The sequence below is a fragment of the Porites lutea genome, chromosome 13 (assembly GCF_958299795.1).
Source record: "Porites lutea chromosome 13, jaPorLute2.1, whole genome shotgun sequence".
Classification (NCBI taxonomy): domain Eukaryota; kingdom Metazoa; phylum Cnidaria; class Anthozoa; order Scleractinia; family Poritidae; genus Porites; species Porites lutea.
The window spans coordinates 12307803-12329794 of record NC_133213.1 but is presented as its reverse complement, the minus strand read 5'-3'; the positions used below and the strand labels follow the sequence as shown (position 1 = coordinate 12329794).

Here is a 21992-nt window from a genome sequence, read left to right as displayed (position 1 = left end):
GCTTTTTGGGTAACGACCTTGTTTTTTCACCCAGAGGTAAAGGGACATGAAGTAATAGTACTTCAATTTCTCTTTACCGTCCACTTTGTGATACATTTTGACCTCATTGATCCACGTAAACAGTCACTTCACAGTTGAACCAAGCCAATGGGTGCACTTGAACGGTTTTTAACGGGTACTCTCCATATCCACCATAAGAAGTGCCTTTTGTTCTCTGCGAGAAGTGGTCCAAGATATAAGCAATTGTTTTGGGCTACACCATTAGATTTTGCAAAAGCACCAAGTACAACTCTAAGCTTGGTTGTTGACTTTGACTGGGGAAAAGGCGCTGACATATGGAGCTGCAAGGTTCTGTCTTGAGTTCTTCGGCCCCTTTTGGATTTGCTTCTTCTGTGGGTGCAGCTCTAAACAAATCTTGCTCCGGTTGGGGCCACCTTTTTTACTACTAGAAGGACAACTGTTCCCGGACTGACTCTGAGGGCGTTGTTGATTGGTTGTTATTTTGAAAGATTAATACCGGTCTGAGCATTTCCTTAATTAACGCCATCAGATGTACAAATGTGGATATGCCGTCTACCTACAAACTTAACTGTCGGAATGTACTTAAAATCGGATGGCTTTCAATTAACGAGAGAAGGGATTTCAACCTCCTGACATCATGCTTTAAAGCTTTACATAACATCGAGACTCGGCCTAAAAATTGTCAAAAAGTTAATAAAACAGGCATGACACAAGAAACTGCGCTCAAGCAATTCCATTAGATTAGCGGTACCGACAAAAAACGACACTTTCCAAGATAATGCGTCCTACATGTATCTATGTAACGATGTTCCAGAATTCATTAGAAACTGTAAACAGTACGGAATATTTTTAAGACTTTCAAGGAAATTTTTATGTTATAGAGTATAGAATGTTAGTTAATTTTACTATAACTTCAAAATAATCGTACTTCTATTTTTTTATACATCACTTTCATTTTTTTTTTACTTTTTTAATTGTAAATAATTTGTTTGTAATGTAATTTTAACAGGGAAAAGCCACCCGATGGACCTGTTAAACAAATCTTTATTGTTATTATTATTATTATTATTATTATTATTATTATTATTATTATTATTATTATTATTATTATTATTATTCCCCCAAGCAATATTGCTCCCAAACAAGGACTTATTGCTCCAAATTGTTTGGAGGTTGTTTACGTCTGGCCTTACATTGTTCACTCGCGTCATATTACAAAAGCCCACGTTCTAATCGTCTCGAAACCTACAGGTAGTAACTAAATAAAAAAAAGAGAAGAAATCGTAACAGTATACTAGGAATTGTTTTCTACCATTACTCTCACACTCACTGTCTGTTACAGCCTTAAGCTTTTTATTGCGGCTATAAAATAACCTTAGTTTCTCCTTTTTCGGTTTTCTCCGAAATGTCTGAAATGCCTGGACCTGAATACTGTAGCTACATGAGTGTATTTTTTTTGTCCGTGTATATCATGATTTTCTGATTTGTTTTAAAGCTAGAACTGTCCATAATGGGCAGTGCATCTGCAGCGATTGGAGGGCAATGGAAAACCAGTTGGCAATTTACAAACGTATTCTGGCCTTGAAGGAATTCTCTTAAAGTATTTTTATGTTCAGGAAGAAGGCTTTCATGTTCGAACTGCTCTTTCACTGTTTACTGTAAACGCTCTTTGCCAACTTCCTTCTGTAATTGTCTAACTTGGGCGTAACCGTCACTTAAGAACTGGACCAATCGAGAGGCGCGTAAGGAACCAGTGTGTTAGAAACGCTCAAATATATCCTTGTGACTCTGCTGGATATCAGAAAGAGCAGTGCCGTAGGAAGGTTAGATTTATTGGGGGCCAATCACGAGTGCCGAGGGCGCGAGCTGCTAGGGGGGGTCCAGGGGCATGCTCCCCTGGAAGATTTTGAAATACAGGGTCTCTGAAATAGCATTTTCAGCCTTCCGAGAGCATTAATTTCCCATTTAAGAAGTGCATACTTTGTTTAATACCCGCCAAATTTTTCTTTGTTGAAGCCATAAATAAATAATTTTCAGGCTTTATCGAACTGAAATGAACACATTGACAAAGAGCAGCGTGAAGAGCGTGGCCGCTGACCAAATAAAACGTGCCTGTCAAAATTATTGGGGGGGACCAGGCCCTCCCGGCCCCTCCCCATGCTACGGCACTGAACGGTTGACTGTAGAACACGTAGAGGATTGCAGAAACTCCACAATCATTTTCTGTTTTAAAAGAGTGATTGAACCAAAAATAATTTCAGTTATTTGGATACTTTTTAATGAATAATAATTTTGGGGTACACGTTTACGTTTTTACGTTTGTAGACATGCCTTAAATTCCTCACGAGTTTAACTTCAGAAAAAGCCGTAAAGCGAGTGGAATAACCTTCTTGCGCCACATTAAATAGAAAGAAGCACATTTTTGAAAGTCTAATGTACTACCTCTGATGAAAATTTTCCGGATTTTTTTTAATTTGGAAAAACTATTTTAAAACTCTTGAAAGTCTTGCTGGGGAGCTTTCAAATTACTCGACAAAACCCTATTACAGAACCCAAGGTTATTCTTCATAACTTTAAGATATTTTGAAGTTAACGTAAGGTGAACAAGTATGGTGCGAAGTGCTTTTTTATGCCACCATAAGTAATCCTTTCCACTGCTTCATTTTGTTTCCGAGTTCTGTTTCTTTGAAACAGAATTTCTCAATATTTGTTCAAGTTAAATTCCTTGCTTCTCAGAGTGCATGGAAATGAATAATACCGACACCTAACTCCTTCCAAGGGCACTGCATGTCATTGGGGGTTTCTACTCTTAACTTGTGCATCATTGCGCTGCTTCTCCTCTTTGTTGCCACCATTTTGGTTTCTTTGCATCAGGGTGTGGCACACGGCTAGGGCATGGTGCCTGGCCTGGTTTTTCACAGATGCAGTAGCAATGGCCGTATTTGCCAAAATTTGCAGGGTTGTGACGACCAGGGTATTTTGGCATTGCCCTGTCTTCCTTTTCCCTGTAAAACAGAAAAAAAGAAGAAAGAAAAACTAAATCATAACCTTCCGCATTCACCAGGAAATGCCCAGGGTCAGACTGTGGATGGGGGGGGGGGGGGGGGGGTGCATATATACCACGGTACCACAAGTGTAGTCATTTGTAAGGATAAAAGGACACAACAAGCAGAGAGCTTTTGCAGTGAAGGATATGGTAATGAGGACACAATTAGACATGACCCTTCGCCCATATTGATTAATCTGCAAGGGAACTCATCCCTTCCAGAGAAGCTTGTCACCCAGTGCAGGTGACAAAGTACCACTCAGTGACCTCAGTGGAAAAGCGTGATAAAGTAAAACAACAAATACATGAAGAAATCCAATAAGGCAACTATGTTATCACCAAAGTTAAGGCTATTCCTTATTACATGTCATTTCCTTGGGGCTCTTTAACGGTTTTTGTTTTCACCAGCTGGTCTTAGGAATAAAGACCCTGAAATCCCTAATGAATTGGTGTGTATTTAGAAGTGTATGATAGACTTGTTAATCATGACTATCATCAAGTCCTGTCAACATAATCTGTGGTACCCAGCGTCCAAAATAAAATAACAGCTTTTAGCCTTTATTACATCCACTTTGAAATCACTGGCTATCCGTGCAATCTGATTGGTTCTCAGCAGTGTGATTTATTCCTAAATCGCACCATTTTTTGCTCTAAATTGCATCTGTTCCAAATTGCGTCATTCGTGTTCTAAATCGCATCATTTCTGTTTTAAATCGCACCATTTTTGTTCTATATCGCATAATTTCTGTTTCGAATACAAAATGAGATGAAAAAGCCTTTCTCTTTCCGCTTTTAAGAAACCGGCTACTCGATCAATAAAATATTAGTACTGACTAAATTCTGCGATTTCAAAATGGATGTAATAAAGTGGTAATTGAACTTCGTGTTGTGCAATTTTGGTTTGAAATCATACTTGTGATTTCAAATCGAACTCACGCTGCGCGCTCGTTCGATTTTGAAACCACGCGTATGATTTGAGACCAAATTGCACTCCACTCAGTTCAATTACCATTATTAATCCGTTGGATTTTTTTCTCAAGGCTTATTTTTTTGAGCATGTTCTGTCAATAGTCAACAGTGTGATGATTTATTACTGACAGCCGTTAAAATAGTTAAACATTCAATGCACAGGGAACAATATCAACGGAATTCATGAAAACACGTTCATAGAACTGATAATAATTATTTGGGAGATCAATATCAATAAATATCAGTATCATGAATTTGAAAGGTAACAATGTTTCAATCACATACTTAGATGAAAACTGATTGCCAGAAATACATATTAAGTAATTTGAACGAGTGAAAAGGTTTCACAAATGGCACTAAACAAGTTTTTGTGCAAAATAAATCCTAATTACACGTGCCGAAACATTAACGACGTAACGCAACAGTTTGTCAAGACAAACCTGTGTGTTTCACTCTTGAAAAACACGTAAAAGAATTAGTTGTTCATGGTGAACGAGAATTCTCTTTTTCAACTTTTGCAACACGCTTTAAATTTCCAAAACTTTTTCTACTCTTTCTACTCACTGTAAAACGTTTCTTGGCTGCTTTATGGTCTGATATGAAATGTTTACTACAACATTATAGTGACATCAATTTCAGTTGGGTGATCAAAGCATGACATTTTCTATTTCTTCCGTGAAAAGTTGCTTGCAAGTGTTTAAAGTGCTGGCTGCTATTTTGAACCCTGGGTACCGCAAGTGTAGTCATTTGTAGTAATTACCATAACTCAATAATTAAAACCAGAGAGATTTTGCAGTGCATGTAATCTATTTTTTTATTATTCATTCAAAATATTTCCCCGTTTCTGATTGGTTAAAACCACACGCATAATTCACCATAACCAGCTACTGTTGACCAAATTTGGAAGGAATTTTGTCATATTGAACCGATGACTACAAAATAACGTCAAAAGTGCAACCTGGTTGCAGGTTATTGAACTGTTGACCGTGAAAACCTGGGGAGGAGGTCAAGTTGTTTAGGTTGTTAGAACAAAATGGCGGAACAGTTGGCAGAACATTTACTCGTTTCACCGCAAAATACTGTCTAAAAACATGGTAACATGGTAAGAACATGCTGTTTATGATAAGAAGAGCATGAAGACGGACAACATCTGCTATTTGGGGCATATTTGCAGCACTTAACAGACCTTTATCTCCTAAACTTCCTGATAAAAAATGCATTATCGATACATGAACATCCATCAACCAAGGTTAGCATGATAAATAGCTTGTTTTAATTTAAACTTGGAATTATTTTGAAGGAATAATAAAGCAATAATATTGAAGTCGGCTTTCGTGGGAAATGAAGAATTCTGCAGATCTTGAAGGGTGTTATCCACCTTGGCCACACCCTCCAAGATGTGCCGAATTCTTCACATCCTATGAAAGCCGAATTTCATAATTGCTAATTATTTCTTTTGCAGGATTTTGCTTGCATCGGTCTTAGCAATTAAGACTGTGAAACCACTCCCAAAGTGCTGATTAAATATTATAATGACGATGATGATAATAATAATCATAATAACCAGCCAGGCCCGGGTTGCTCGAAGCATGGTTAGTGCTAACCAGCGTTAAATACCATGGAAACCTATACATTTTGATACCTCTTAACCAACGGTTAGCGCTAACCAGGCTTCGAGCAACAGGCCCCAGACTGAAAAGCAAAAATTCATGTACTTAAGATATGTGGAACTTTAAAAGACAAGGTACTTTACCTCTCTGTTGCTCCAGCAACTTTGCCAAATATCTCCAGTATTTCAGGACCAGTTTTTCCCTCCACATCAATCATCACTTTCCTTCTGTCCCCTTAGGGTAGAAAATGCAAATATCAGTCACTTACCTGACTTTCAAATACAGTGTAAAGCAACAACATTGCTTTCATAGCTTAGTAAATAAATGATGGTAATAAAGAAGAGTAAAGAAACAAGTAGGAGTCCTTAAAACACAATATTCGCAGCAGGTCACCCATCCAGTTTGTACCCCTGACCGGTAGGGCTTGACTTGATTGCAACATCAAGTTTTGTGTCGGTTTACGACGTACTTATTTCTGGAATAAATACTTGTAAATGATGGTAATAAAGAAGGGTAGCTAGTCAAGGAATACAGTAGACACCTGCATATAAGACCCTGTGGATTTAGAACCTCCTGGCAGAAATTTGCTTCTTTAATATATGGATTTAGCCAAGGCCAAGTAATTCAACTTTTGCCATAAGCATAAAGCAAACAGAATTCCCACCTTAAAAAATGGACCTGAGCCCACAATCACTTGAAAACCAATAAGCAGATAACTTTAAAATTTATGTCACCTCAATGAGTTGTATACCTGAGCCCACGATGCAGTCATGTGACACTGGTCAGCAGATACCTTTTTCGACAACTGTTAATTGACCATAACATGGACTCAGGATGTCCAATACCAAGTTAAACTCACATAGTATAATTATTATGCCTTGGCTGGCTCTAAGCAAGTGTCACATTTTACATCCGCCAGGAGCCCATAACCCGACGCAAGCAACTTACATGCGTTCGTGTCACTGTGTTTTTTGACAGACCAGTTTATTTTTAGAACAGTTTCCGTGCAAATTTTGAATATCTTTTAAAATCCATAAACCAGTCAGCAAAACCTACAGACCTAAAAATAATACTTTTTGCCTTTTAATAATGTTTAGTTTTCCTTTTTGATATCTTATACTTCAAATGCTCTCATAGATGGGTGGAGATTCTATTTCGCAGGGAAAAGTAACCCTAAAATGTGTCTAGAAATAAACTGGTCTGTAAAAACGCCGTGACATACCCCTTGTATGGGAGTTGCTCGCTCCAGGTTATGAGCTCCTGCATCTGCTTTATAAATGAAGGTGTGGACATACAAATGGATGTACATATGGATGATTTTGTCAGGACAAAAATTTCTTGCATGCATAGATTTTTGTTACTAATGGTACTCCCCTGTGCGCGCTTTGCGTCTGCAAAAGCTCCGCTAATACTAATACCCCAAAATACAAAAACCTGTTTGGCCCAGCGAGATCAAGCAGTCTTGTATATTTGGATTTATGAGATAAAAAATTTAATCGGGGAGTGTAACTTTGAGATTCTAGCGGGTGTTAACTGTATAGTCTAAAACAATGAATACAGCACTTACCAAAAAATACATTTACCACTGGAATATTTGATTTGTTTCTTGTCGTCATGATCTGAACTCCTTGATTCTTGAATTGAATCTGAGGGATATCCTTGTAAATGAAATTTCTGGCAACATTAAGGGAAGAGAAAAGAATTGATTAAAAAGTTAAGGTATTCACTCCTGCCTTGTATAAAGTGGCAGACGTTGGAGTTCCAGAAAAAAAAAAAATTAATTGTGGTATCACTGTTTCGCCAATTTTTTTTGCAGTGGTGCGCTGTTTACTCTTTTTCTTGCATTGTTGTAGTGTTGATAGTCCTCCTTCAGAGGAGGAGGAGGAGGACTGGAGAGGATTGTTGAAAGATGGTATCCCGGCTTGAGACTCAGACTACTCACACTCGGGGTGGGTAGCTATCTTTCAACGGTAACGCAGAGTTCAGACTAAGGTTCTGTCAATGGCTTCAGTCGAGAAGGTTTGCAGAGACTGGCAGCCTTTGATTCGCTCTCAGTGCAAATGCATCTTGAAGAAAGATCACGAATGGAAAGCAGAGCTATCGTGTGTTACCTAGGTGGAATTTGGAGGGAATTGGATCTGTTGGAGCGAATTTATGGCCGTTTTCCTTCGGTGGATCTGTTAGGCCACTTCGCTAGAGTCCCCAACCTTGGTAAACCTTATATGTAGAGAAAAAACCATTTACATAAAACCATAAAACGGCCATAAATCGGCCCAAGGACTACACAGGAGAGACATAACACACATTTTAAGTAAAGGTAAGCTGCCTTTTTATTGAGATCCTTTCATTTTCGTAGGATACAGAAATGATAGGTTTTTTTCCCATACAAATCCTTATATTTTGAATGTTATGCAACAATGCGGATGCTCGCCGATGCTCATATTTCGAGCTTGGGCTACCTGTGGTGACTCGCTTTAGAAAGAGAACAACATAGGCGACAATTTGCTCTCTGAATCATAAATTTTGGTCAATTTTTCAATATTTCATCTACCTCAACAGCTAATGAGCTTAAAAAATGGCGATGGAGGAGGAAGATCTTTCAGCTTTTATTATTTTGTGGGGATTTTTCTTGGGCTTTTTCATGGCTGTCTGGATCATTTTGTTGATAATGCCAACTATGTATCCTTGTTCGCTATGGAACTTGAGAAATTTCTTGTGAATGACAAAACCACAGCTTTTTAAATTTCACCATAGAAATCTCATATTTTCTCCCACACAAATCCTTAAACTTTCGTTATTGCAAAATATCATTACGATGCTCAGGAATTACGTTACAAAGGTCAGCAGACTCACAGACTGCTTGCAGGCTGCCTTTTCTCTTAAAATCAGTCCAGTTCTTATCTCATCCAGTGCGATTACAAACCAGGATGTTATTATTTATGGATTGAGACGAGACAAGAAAAGATGGACTGCTGAATCTTTTGTAGTAAACAAACCCTCTGTCAGCCCAGAAACAGAGTAACCGATTGGTCAATTGCACAACTGTTGACAGATCACTGACTGGTCTGTCGTGAGATTGCAAGCAATAAAAATAGTCACGTGTCACAACCAACTGTAAACAATGGCGAACCAAGCAGTAATCTCAGTGATAAAACTTTCAAGGATTTCTTACAGAAGGAAACTGCTGTAAATTTCCTCAAGGGAAACGAATTCAAGGCAATCTTACCGGCTTTAAAGAAAGAGCAATTTTTTCAGTTGTTTATGTTCTATTTATAAATCGTTTCAAGTTACTTGGGTTTAATTAATTAATTAAATTTTCTTGACAGCTTCGTTGCCCCCAGACAGAACAAAATAGTCAGCAGTCTCTTATTTTTTCCTCTCGGGTTATGCACCTATCAATGTAAATCCCGTGGGGGGGAGTGCGGGCAAGGGGCAGGGATTTGATGCCTGAGACTTTCCCCCTGTCGGGCTTTTGATCGTGCGAAGCGACCCCGGGGTCGGGACATTTGACTTTGACTGACAGAAGCCTGGTATCAATTCAGAAGCGGTTACCAAGTCTGTCCCTCGTGGCTTTCTGAAGTCACGCTGTTGGAGAAAGGTATGAAGTTTATACTTTAACCTGTCATCTAAACAGATAATGAATATTTTGAGAAAGTTTATATCTTCAAGTTCCCATCTGATTGTAAAACTCGATTGAAATCAAAGTCCCCCATGAAAGTCAGAGGATTTTTTATGGGTAACTGATCCGACCTGTTGAGCAGATGTTATAAAGCATTTTACGTTTCATCAATATTATAATAGCATGGTCAGTCTTCCTGGAGTGATTTTGTTGTTCAAAATAAGAGATGCTAGTGGAGAGAGAGAAAATACTTTATTACAGCGAGTAATTTAACGGAGCTTACGTTAACCTTAAATAAAAGTAGTAAGAACATACTTTTGAAATATTCTTTCAATTCGTTTCATATAGTGTTATAGTATTGTTTGTTTAGATTTTTTCCCCTGGGGTGGGGGCTTTTTTGACACTTTTGATTGACCTTTCGTTTTCCACCCTGGGGAATTTGATCAAAAAATTTTAAAATTGGTCAAATCCCCACCCCTTGCCCGCACTCCCCCCCCCCCTCCCACGGGGTTTACATTGATAGGTGCATTACGCTAGCAGACTAATTACGCCCTCGATTCTCGCGACAAGCAGCCTCATCGCTCGCGTGCTTAGGTTTCACGTGCAGTAACTTTGCAAGGAAAAATAAGAGACTGCTCGCAGTCTAGCAGACTCAAAGAGCTTGGTCTACCGGTGGTTGGAACAGCCTGTTTTGTAAATGCAACCCATGTTTGATTCGTGGGTGGAAAAACGCGCGACATCGCTTTCCAACTGGTTTTGCAGCAATGCTGCAGAACAAGTTGCACGTTTTTGTCGCCCGTTTTACCGTACCTGAAATAAGAATACTGAAAAATTGATCTTGGCATACCTTAGCCCAAGGCTTTCCCTGCAATGTGTGTAGTTTATCAGAACTGTTTTAACATTCGACTTGAGTACCAACTTTCCTGAAGAAAGAAACTCGAAAGTACGGCGGAATGGAAATCTTCCCACCGGCATCTCGACAGAAACGACCAACTTAAGTTATCCGTCATGAAACATCTAATTCCTCCGAGATTCACTGAGATCTTCCATGATCTTTTCCCAGTGAAATAAGGTTACATGAAGTCATTCATGAAGCCTTCAAGGTTCTTTTCCGCTGAACACAAGTTCAGTAACATGATCATGTAACAAACTATGAACGAATAATTGCTGATGGGTAAATGCCGCTGAACAAATCATCGCGAAAATCCAAGATGGCGGACAAAAGTCGGCTTGTTTACAAGGCTGCAAAAAGATTCTTGGATCGTCAAGCTATAGGGGAGAATGTAGGCAAATTTGCTGTACAACGCACTATTGAACATTTAAAAAGATGTAATGTTGTCTTAAATGAGGATCTTAAACGGATGAGAATTAATCTTGTTGAACCGGTTGAGAAACACAACGTCGGTGCACAGTGAGTATACTAGTATTCAGGGCGTAACACATCGATCGAAATCGATCATCGGAAAGCTAATCGATAAATCGATACTACTCGATATTACTCGATAATAATCAATCGATTAAGCAAATTAATCGATCAAAATCGATAATCACACAAGTTTTAGCATTTGGTATCGATTTCTATCGATTTCGTGAAATTTTCGAAGATTCCACGAGAAAACAACCGCTCATAATCTGCCCCGAGTAAGCCAATTTGATCGAAACAATAGTGTTGAATATATTTACTACAAAGCAAGACTGGCTTAGTGCACCCTGTATTAACTCTGATTAACCATCGCTTTCATCCGCTTTCATACCTTAACACCGGCTATTAAATAACGCCGAACAACGGCAACTCTCAGGCGTCAAACTAGCAAACCTCAGCAAACGCATTTTGTCAGCAGCCATCATTTTCGGTTTGAGATTAAATTCTTTGACCCACCGACCCATTCAGCATTCACCGGCCCATTCATTCTGCATTCAGTATGCTGCTGAGTATATTAGAAAAATGTGCAAATATAGTCAGTCACGGATAGTCGACAGAACACCTTTAGCCGGCTTTAGCGTGTTTGTCAAACGCATCGGCGAGAGCAAGGCGCGATAGCTAAGAAATTAGGGGAGACTGGGGCGAGGGGGTGGGGTGCCCGCGGCATTTTATCAGATCCTGTTTATTACTAATCGAACGAGATCGATACTAATCGAACGAAATCGATACTAATCGAACGAAATCAATCAAATCGATAATCACAAAGAATCTGGCGATCGATTTTTATCGATTTCCGATATTAATCAATTGATTAGTATCGATGTTTATCGATGTTTATCGATTTTGATCGAGTATCGGAATTATCGATGTGTTACGCCCTGTAGTATTAAATTAATGGTAAACGGTTTTGTCGCCCGAAAGTTAACTCGCCAGAAATGCTGAGTCATGTCGCCCGAATTTTATCAGGTGAAGTGTACAGAGAAACAAAGTTAATTGATTTTTGTAAAATAAAGAGTTTCTGTAATAAGTCTCGTTCTTTACCATATCATGAGACGAAACAAGCAGAATGAATGTGTAACATACCTTGTTCTTTAAACAATGATGAGACGGAAGTAGGGGTATAAATGTGTAATATATCTCGCTCTTTAACCCTTGATGAACAGTGAAACAAGCGTGATAAATGTGTAATGAGGATGCTACGATGTTTTTGAGCATGATAAAATTTGGAGCCATATAACTCTGCATTTCTGGGGACTTGACTTAAAATTTCGGGCGACATAACTTCGGGCGAGATGTTTTTTCGGGCGACTTGACCTTAAATCATAGTAATCATATCAGTAACATTGAAAGTAATGAGCCCCTATACTGGTACCTGTGGATGCTGATTTCATTGCACGCTTTCCATCAAATCTTGTTTTTCAGGCGAAATCTTCACATATTAATTAATATAAGAACAGGCCACTTCTGAGTTCCAAGAACCCTCATAAAACAAGAGAATATCCTTTCTTGTGAAAATCAGTTTTATTCGCGGGAGAGTGAAAAAAATTTCCATAACAAAGGCTGGGCACTTACATGTAACCTCGTCATGATACAGAGGCCCAGGGGAACTCGGAAATGGCCTGTTTGTTTTGGTATGTGGTAACGTTACCAGCAAGCTCAGTACAACTACAATGCTGGGCAACCACAAAATATAAGTATAACAACACTGCATTACACTTTTTTGGTAGGTTATTAAGCTGTCTTTGCATGACTAACATTGTCAAACTTGATTGAAATGGCAATGCAATCTTTGCTTTAATCTCCAAGGAAACCAGTCGTTTTGGTGTGAACTCAGCTGGGAAATGGCACAGAAATGTTGTTCACTCTGTATAGTTTGTTTGTGAACAAGAAAAACATTTTGGGTGAACAATCTCCTTTCATTATATTATATTATAAAGCCAATGGAGTGAAATTGTGCAGACCTCAACCTTAGGGGGAAAGTGTGTAAAGTAATTTACATGCTGTAGGTGACACATAACCTTTTTGCTGGACGCGCTGGTGTCGCATTACAAGCTAAGAAATACAATCTTGAGATCTGTGGATGCTAAAAAATGTTAAATCGTAACTTTTGTTCAAGGACAATGTATAAAAATGATTTACTTCAGATGTGTAGCACTGTGTTTTAGTGTTTGATCATTGTTCAATGGATTTTTAGGCTGAATTGCATAACCAATGTAACTCCCTTCATAAGATGAAGTCAAGGCTGGTCTTAGTGATCTGACACCTCGCCAGGGTGACAATTGACACTGATATGACGGTTTCATGGGCAAAAATGCTCTGTTATAGTAACTGCTGCTTTACCCACCACCACACCCTTGCACCTATTGTGTCAGTGTCAATTACCACCCTGGCGAGGTGTCCAATAAATTTCAAAATGTAAATTAGTTGGTAAGCACAAAGGCATCCAAAAGGTACTGGAGGAAAGCCAGAGAGGCCTTGAAGTTTGGCGCAAATGGTTCGATTTGAATCTCGCAGAGAGGAAGAAGAGGTTTCCTTCTTGGGCTGGAGCAGAAAAAATTTGCAGTGGATTTGAATGTCAGCAAAAAAACAGCATTTTTGTCGTGACTGCATGGTCCACGATCCTGCCAGATCGCAATGACCAACCTTGTCATCAACCTTGTCCTTGTTGTCGTCTTGAGTTAAGTTGTTTAGCAATTCCTCCCCAAAATCCTTTGAAACAACAAAAAAACACCGAAACACAGTGGAATACATCAGGGCTGGGTTCCTTGAAAGATGGTTAAGTTTAACCCAAGATTAAGCCAAATTTTAAGCAAGGTTGTTTTGTCTCAGAACATGCAACTCAAGTTTTCAAAATACGTTGAGTCATTACTCCAAGATGCAGTAATGATAACACAAAATGTTACTCTTAGCAATACATAGGAAACTAAAATATAAAAACAAAACAAACTTTTAATCCTGGATTAGCACTTATCTGTCTTTCAGGAACCGGGCCCAGAAGTAAGTCATTTTATACATTTCCTTGAACAAAAGATTGGATTTGGTTTTTTTTTTAGCATTTACAGCTCTCAGTATTATACTTTTCAAACTACAGTATAAAGTCTCTCATTTTCAATGGTTGCTTGTAATGTGACACGAGCAAAATGGTTACATGTCACTTAGGGCTTGTAAATTGTTTGGGTCACCTGTGGTCAAACCTGTAATAAATGGTCCATCCATATTAAACGATCAGTATTAAAGCCATTCCCCAAGGGTGACTGCAGCTCAGTTCAGGTTTGACTGTAGCTTGAAGCTTTCTGCAGGTTCTTCTTTTGAGTGCCAGTTTTAACCTTGGTTTCATTTAGTTTTCTTTGGAAATTAAAACTTATATGAGATTTGTTTTGTTTTCAGCCGTTTTTTCTGGGAGAACTTTCCACAGCTCAAGTTTAAGAACCCACATGTTAAATTTTCAAGAGTGGGAAAGAAATCACAAATATCTGACGAACTTATGTTACAATTTGGTAAGTGTGACTCAGCCCTGTTGGGTTATTTACATGTTGGTTGTCTAAAGATTAACACAGTTGTACAGTACATACCTTACTGTTAAGCAGTAAATTTAAAAAAAGTTCAGTTAATGACAAAGATTGTGTTGCTTTAGTTAAACTGGTCACAGGTTTGTAGTAATAATATAAATTGTATTATATTGATCAGAAATAGCAGGGACAAAACAATTCTTTTCTTATTACTTCAAAGGAAATGGAAGAGAGGAAAAAATATTGATAATAGACAAGAGTCCCTCACAGATAATGCAAGAAGTAATCAAAATTGGTACAACATCTGCCACAAGGTAGGATGTACACTGTGATGTACACAATCATACTGGAGAATATAATGTCTTAAACAATATTAGCAACTTAATGAAGGTCATGATCTGCAGGGGCGGATCTAGGGGGAGGGTGCAGGGGGTGCGCACCCCCCTCCCTGCTCTGACCTGCGGTTTTCTAGTACAACTGGTATTCTGCCAAAAAAAAAAAAAATGTGGTTTATTGGTGTTGAAGTAGAGCAAGAGACGAGTGCACCCCCTCCTAAAAAAAAATCCTGGATCCGCCCCTGATCTGCCAACCTAGCCACATATTATAAATGGTGATTCCTTCAATTGTTGCTGCAACCTACATTTAGATACATACATGCAATGGTTTGGTTGCTGCATCAAACTGTTTTATGGAAAAGTTGAGATCTTTCATCTCAAATGACAGTGTTTATATATTAAATAACCACAACCACTTATATGAGCAGTGGTAAATTGTTCTGGCATGTTTTTGCTGTTACAATCATCAAACATCATTATTTCTCCCTGATCATAGCTATAATGAACCTCGCTAATAATAAAAAGGCACATTATTTTTGTTTCATGCTTCGACTTATTGATTTTTGAGTGCATTTTTTAGATTTCTATTACTCCTAACTGTTAATCAAGTCATGTTCAATTCAATAATAATTGTTCATTTACTTTATTGAATTCTTGTTTCAGAGGTGAAAGCCCAATTACAGATGAAGACACGTAACAATATTTTCTGAAAGTTAGTTCCTTTAATCTGTGAAAACAAAGTACAAAATGACTCTTGTGTAAATGTAAATTTGTGCTTAAAATTACCAAAAGAATATTAATAAAGCCTCCTTGTTATCAGAAGACATTGCTAAAAATGGCTTTTTGGTTAAACTAGTTGCCCATCATGCTTTGAAGGCATATTTTTTTGGTGCCACCTATGAATTGGACCTAATCAAGAAACACCCAGGACAGCTGGATTAAATTATATATATGATAAGAGGTATTTCTTTGCAACTTTCATAACATAAAACTACATTTGTACAAGTATCTATGGACTAAAACTTGACAAAAAAAACAAACAAAAAAAAAAAAAAAAAAAAAATGGAATTTCAAGCATGTGCTCATAGTATTAGTTTTTTCCCAGACATTCTTTTCCTGTTTAGGAGATCAAAATTAATGCATGTATTTTAATAGAGACTGAGTGTTTACAAAGTCTCTACAATACTTGTACACAGAAAAGATCAATTGGGATTGTCCATACAGCCTAGAGCTGTAATCCAGGATAAAAGTACAGTGCTGTCTTTACTGAATGTCACCCTCCTCAGTTAAACAACTCCATTAAGTTCCAAAATAATTTTCTAACATTTAAGAGGACCAAGGCTCCCTAGATTTGATAAAAGAGTCACTTTTGACTCTGACTAAAACTAGTTATTCTGGTATGAATAAACAAAGTTCTACGACTGTATGAATGAGCCTTATACACAGGAATCAATATGTGTTTAATGTTAGTTTTGTGAAAAAAGCATCTCATTTTGTTTGCCATCACTGTCATTAATTAGCACGTTCAAGGCTCTCACTTAATTGGGGTAAGCAAAATGGGAGAGAGAAACCATGGAGCAGGCCAGCTATTACCCTGCGAGCAGAGGGCCTTCAATCTTCCTGGATACATGTAAGTCAGGAAGACTTATCTAGGAAGATTGAAGGGCCTCTGCTTGCAGGGTAGCTAGTTATAAATGAGGGTCAGAAATCAGTTTCTCATAGACATTAAGTTAAATGAAGTTTCTTCCATTTAATTCAATTTTTATGAAATCTACAACTGTTTTTCAGACAACAATTTTTCCATTGCTTTTATGATGGTTTTAATTCGTAAAATATTTGTCTCTATAATAATAATAAAAATTTTTATTCTTTAAATATAATATTATTTTATTGATATTGTATTGTTTATTTACTTTGTGTAAATTATTCTGAAGGCAAATATACTCCTCAGTGCCCTTTTGGCCTGACACTGGATATCCTGATTGGTATGATCCAATAAGCCCATCAAATCACCATACAATACATTAATATGCTCTGTCAACACTGTTTGTTGTAGCTGCAAAGAAAAAAATAAGACTTAATGCAAGATGATCCAGTTGCTGCTATTTTTTTAAACATGCAAACTCTCATCAAGTTATATATTTAACCAACAATATTTTAGGTTTTCCACTTCCATCAATCATGCTCTTCGGCTGGTTCAAGTTAGGTCACATTATTTTGTAGGGGTTTATTAATATTTGGTATATTTGATCCAAGTTGTTTGTTTTGTTTTGCAGGGTGTCAAGCGTCCTATATATTCCTATAAAATCCTATAAAGTCCTATTTTTTCAGACTTGTCCTATAAACTCCTATAAATTGAGGTAAATCCTATATTTTCCTATATTTTAAGCCTTCTTGTAAAAAAAAGAATATTCAAGAAATGTAAAAGTTGTATTGGCGTTTAAAATCCACAATCCAGGAGATTTTTTGTCACAAATATCTGTTAGAAACAGCTTAGAAAGCAAATTGCCCAATTTGCACTCTTGCAATGCATTGTGGGTTGACTGTGGGGGGTCTTTCTGGCTGCCATGTGCCTCGGTACCAAAGCAAGCATCAAAGAAGAAGAGAAAAAAGAAATCCAATGTTAAGACAACCACAGCGACCTAAAAGCAGTGGTGAAGGCCTTGTTTATAGAAGAATTTCCGAATGCTTCAGCTTATTTGAAAGTTCATCCAGAACTGTGACTTGTGTTGAGTTATTTGGCCTTGTAGCATATAAATTTCCTTGCTTGTTACTTGCATTCACAAAAGTGTCAGTACTGAGTTTTGAACTCGAACCAGTTTATATTGTTTATATTGTTGAACTGAAAGGGATGTCAGATTGCCCTTCTTATTGATCTCACAAGCCGAAGAACGTATTGTTAGTAAGATGAGGTAATGATTCCAGAAAAAAAAAAAATAAAGAGATTTTTGAAACCGAAAAAGTGTCTTTCTTTTATTGACTTTCAATTGGCAACATATAAATAATGATATTAAATTGTCTTAAAACTAAAGAACCTTACGTTGGGCCTAAAAGTGACTGTCAGATTAGTCCTATATTTTTGCAGTTTTGGTGGGTTTTGTCCTATATTTTCAGGTTGTTGAGTCCTATATTCCTATATTTTTGGACCCCTAAAGTGCTTGACACCCTGGTTTTGCCCTAATATTATGATTCCCTGCTAGCCATGGCCTCTTTTCCCTGGTATACAACTGGTGTAAGGAAAAGAGACTGTCTTTTCCTCCTGCCCTCCGAATACCAGGAGGCCTATGCTAGCAGGGAATAATCATTATTGACAGAAGAAAATTATTGTAATTGCGGGTTAAATTTTTGACTCAACAGCTGGTTGCATGTAAATGTTGTCAAAAAGTGCAGTAACAAGTCTGCCAGTCATATATGTACCATCCTACCCTGTGAGCAGAGGACCTTCAATCTTCCCGACTCTAGCAAGATCGAAGGGCCTCTGCTCGCAGGGTAATACCATCCCACAGTGGAATGTAATTATTTAAGTTACAGAGCTTTTGTAACATAATTGCAACTTGTACCATGGCCAATATACATTGTACACGTAGACAATTTCAGTTCTTGTCATTAATTAGTTTACCTTTCCTTCAAAAGAGGGTTGACGAATAAGAAGTTAGTTTTATTTGTTTCAAGCCTTGAATGTGCAAATTGTAAAGGTATGTTGACAAACACTATAAAAAACCTACCTAGTACTGGTCAAGGGTCATTCAGTCAGCATGGTTCGGTCTCTCTTGTTGGACTGTTTTGGTTATCAGAAATAACTAACATTTACGAAACCATGTTTTATTTACTTCCTTCCTTAATGTTATTTACCACTAGTTTGTACCTGTGAATAGTTACCAAGACTTGATAGTACGTTGGCTGAGATTGTTATGGCTCGAAGAATGATATCATCAGGGTTGTCTGGTAGCATGAAGGTCTGGAGAATTAACAATGGCTGTAGAAGACAAACAAAATAACAAAATGCCAAACAAATCTTCATTTTTATTGTTAAGTGTAGCACTGTACATCATCAATACCAGATACATGTATTATAATTTTGCTTCTCCAGCATGCTACTTAAGCTTATCCCCATATGCTCAAAATGCTCACTGAATTTTTTACTTAAAGTGTACATGGAAGTGTTGTAACACAATCACTATGTCATTGATGAGAACAAACTTTTACTATATAAACAACAATGAAAACCAGGTAAACTTTTGCTTAAAAACATGATTAAAGTGCTGTTGGTATGCTTAAAATTATGATCAATTGTGTCTTTCACTTCAAAACAATATAAATAAAGTGAAATGGTTCATTCATTTCATTGGTGTTTACAGTGTATAACAGTGAATTCACACCTTTTCAAACTTTAGCAATCTTATAAAATTTTATTTAATTTGTCAAAATATGTAGGCAACATTTTCGGGGGTTGAACCCCAAAGGACCACAGGAAGGGAATTTGTGTGTTGTGTTCACCTACTGTATAAAGCAGACACGTGAAATAAGGAAGTTTCACGAATGTTGCAGTTGTGCAATGACAGCTAAGAAATGTACAAAAAAGTGTGATGCATGTGCAAAGTTGTTATTTTGCCAATTTAAGCCTTAATTACCTTTTTTGCCTATTGTTGTGATCCAGAAATTTTGCTACCGTGGTAACATGACATCACACTTCTCCTCTCTAAAAACCTGTTTAACTTGGGAAAGTGCAGGTTCTTATACTTATGGGTTTTTACTGTATTTACGGCCAATGTAATACATGTTACTATAAAGATGTGATACAATATTTTATTGTTGATGGAGAGAATAAATTAACTATCCTACAGGTGGAGGAGTGTGAAAGCTCACTACTAACCTTAAATTCCAGCAGTATTCCCAAATTGTTAGGGTTGCACGACAAGTTCACCAAAAGTCTTAGAACTGCTAGCTGAAAATTATTATTGTTGTCAGTAGTAAAAGTTCAAAATTTGCTAAATATTCACAAAAAAGTAAACATGTTTGGTGTTTTTTACAGTCAGCAAAGTCAACAATAATAATTATGGAGAAAATGATCACTCAAGGTACAGACGGGACTACTTTTCCATCTTTTATGCTGCTAACACTAGTCATAAAACGTCTTTTACAATAGAGACAGCCAGATGACTGTAACTCAAACCCTTAAAAAAATGGAAAAAAAGTTTTATTGGAGCAGTTAAACACAAGTAAGCTAGTGCATTCCAGCTGAAAAATTATAACCAAAACAAGGTAACTGCACATTATTTTCCTCTTGGTGTAAGATAATGCACTAGCCTTGGAACAGGCCAGGAAGGGAAGATCTTTTTCATTTAACTTTTACTAGTCTCTCAGTGGAATTAATTATTTGTCAGAACTTTAGTAATTATAGTACATGTAGGTTATGGAACAATTGCAAAACAAAAAAGAAAGACTTACATTGTAAAGGAAAAAAATAATGAAATAACCACAAAATTTATTTTCATGTACAGCACCTGAATCTGTCGTGAAACAGCCTGGGTGAGAATTCTGAAATATTCCTGGGTTCCTGTGATTATTTCATCATGTGCCACATTTGTTGCAGATAAATTAACCAGGAGCCTAAAATGCTCTAAAATCATCTCTTCATCTTCAACAATGTCATGGTATTCAATATTTTTTATGACATCACAAATATTGCCCTGAAAGAAAAGTCAATACAATAATGCATATTAATTTGACCAAGGGGTACAAAGACTGAGCACAACCTGTGAGTATGATGTTTTGCTATTTTCCTTGTAGACATTTGGATAAAATCAAGTTGTCATTACTGTTATGGAGCAGACATAGCCCTTGTGAGAGGTTTATACACAAAAGGTATATAATATCTGCTGGGACTCAAACAATAAACAATAGGCTTACATTCATTGGAGAAAAGTGTTACCGTCAACTGTTTAATCAAAGGATTTTTTATACAAAGCTGACCTTTAAACTTTCCTGATTTGTTTCATTCATTGCTAAGTTGGACAGCACTTGTGCTGCCTTCATATTGATGGCTTTATTTGGATGCACTAAAAGAGACACCAGTTGGGGTAAGCCTCCACACTCACGAATAGCATTCTGTAAATTGAACAACACCATATAATCAGGTCTCTTGCATTTATCTTGTAGAATCTATTGTTCATGTAATATATCAAAATCGACATGCAGTGTTTCATCCTATATCCAGACACCGAGAAGTGTATGGAAAAACGAGGTGCAGCTGAGTTTTTTAAGACCGACTTTGAGGTGTGTGTGTGGATATCAGAAGAAACACTGAGTGGAGTTTTGGATATAGCTTCTCAAATGAACAATGATTCTTGGAGAAATTCAAAGACAAAGTTCAAAAATTTTTGTGGTAATTAGTATCCTACATCTAAGCCACCGTCATGGTTGTGATTTTCCTTGCTTTCTCTTTATGAATTATTAACAAGTTTGAGAAGATTGTTTTGATGGTTGCAAATGGATGTCTGCTCCAGAGGGTTTTTGGAGAGCAAACAGAAAATAAGGACAGAAAGGGATGAGGTGTAATCTATCAAAAGAAAGAGAGATAAAATGGGCTGGGGTTAAGTGTGGTAATGTACCAGTCATTTCCAAAACTGTCCATGCCTTCCCCTGTCAAACCCCTGGGCATTTGACTTTTTTGAAAAATTCTGGTCAAATTCCCGGTTATGTTGGCAGTTTAGATGGTCAAATCGCAGGCACGGCTAGCGCTTCAAAAAGCATCAAATCCCATACTCACCAATGACTATTCAAAAATTTTCCTACAACCAAAATATCTAAGATCTTGGAGAGCTGTCTTATGGCTATGGAGGTTCCAATAATGTTGTTCATTTCCACACATAACTCCCCCAGGGGAGGGGATGGGCGGTTTTGGAAAGGACTGGTACAACAAAAAACCAGAAAAAGCAATGAAAGAGGGAGAGGCGGAGGTAAATAAGCCACAGAGCCAGGCACAGTAAAGAGCAGCAAAAGAGGGATAGAGTGCATTAAATATCAGGGAAAGGTACCCATTAAGTGTAGTATTTCTCCAGGGACGGTCGAGTAGGAAACACAATATTTTACCTGGTTTGTTGTAAAAGCAGAACAATTCAGAAGTGCCCCAAGAAGTTTCTCTAACGTGCAATCTTCCACTTTTTCTAACAGTTCTAGCAACTTGTATATCGTCCCTTTTGTAAACTCGCCACGCTCGTTTTCTTGCAAAATTTCCGCCAGTTCCAAGTCCACTGTAACGGAACTAGGGGTCTTTTCCCCGTCACGATTTTTGTATACGTCTATAAAACCTCCCTTTTTCCTCCCTCTTCTATAGTTTATCAGATAATAAAGGCTAAATGAAACTGCAAGAGCTGCGAACGTCGAAAAAAACGCCAATAAAAGCACCCTTCTACCTTTCACAGAAAACGCCATGTTATTTTCACTTGATACGTTATGTA

General features: G+C 37.5%; 3 protein-coding genes across 3 annotated transcripts; 1 reads left to right on the top strand and 2 right to left on the bottom strand.

The window, feature by feature from the left end:
* Positions 1-2344: 2344 nt before the first annotated feature.
* Positions 2345-10311, bottom strand: LOC140922800 (small ribosomal subunit protein mS25-like). The gene is made up of 4 exons (XM_073372823.1): positions 10113-10311; positions 7214-7320; positions 5790-5880; positions 2345-3026 (listed from the first exon to the last, which is right to left on the bottom strand). Exons 1-4 carry the CDS (start codon positions 10238-10240, stop codon positions 2843-2845), a joined length of 510 nt encoding a protein of 169 aa, XP_073228924.1. The 5' UTR covers positions 10241-10311; the 3' UTR covers positions 2345-2842.
* Positions 10312-10438: 127 nt separating this feature from the next.
* Positions 10439-16224, top strand: LOC140922717 (small ribosomal subunit protein mS25-like). The gene is made up of 4 exons (XM_073372725.1): positions 10439-10676; positions 14076-14185; positions 14418-14511; positions 15196-16224. Exons 1-4 carry the CDS (start codon positions 10444-10446, stop codon positions 15227-15229), a joined length of 471 nt encoding a protein of 156 aa, XP_073228826.1. The 5' UTR covers positions 10439-10443; the 3' UTR covers positions 15230-16224.
* Positions 16225-16343: 119 nt separating this feature from the next.
* LOC140922714 (armadillo repeat-containing protein 10-like) lies at positions 16344-21981 on the bottom strand. The gene is made up of 6 exons (XM_073372721.1): positions 21625-21981; positions 20506-20640; positions 20037-20222; positions 19406-19477; positions 18398-18508; positions 16344-16588 (listed from the first exon to the last, which is right to left on the bottom strand). The coding sequence occupies exons 1-6, from the start codon at positions 21964-21966 to the stop codon at positions 16442-16444; spliced, it is 993 nt and encodes a 330-aa protein (XP_073228822.1). The 5' UTR covers positions 21967-21981; the 3' UTR covers positions 16344-16441.
* Between the last annotated feature and the right edge of the window lie 11 nt (positions 21982-21992).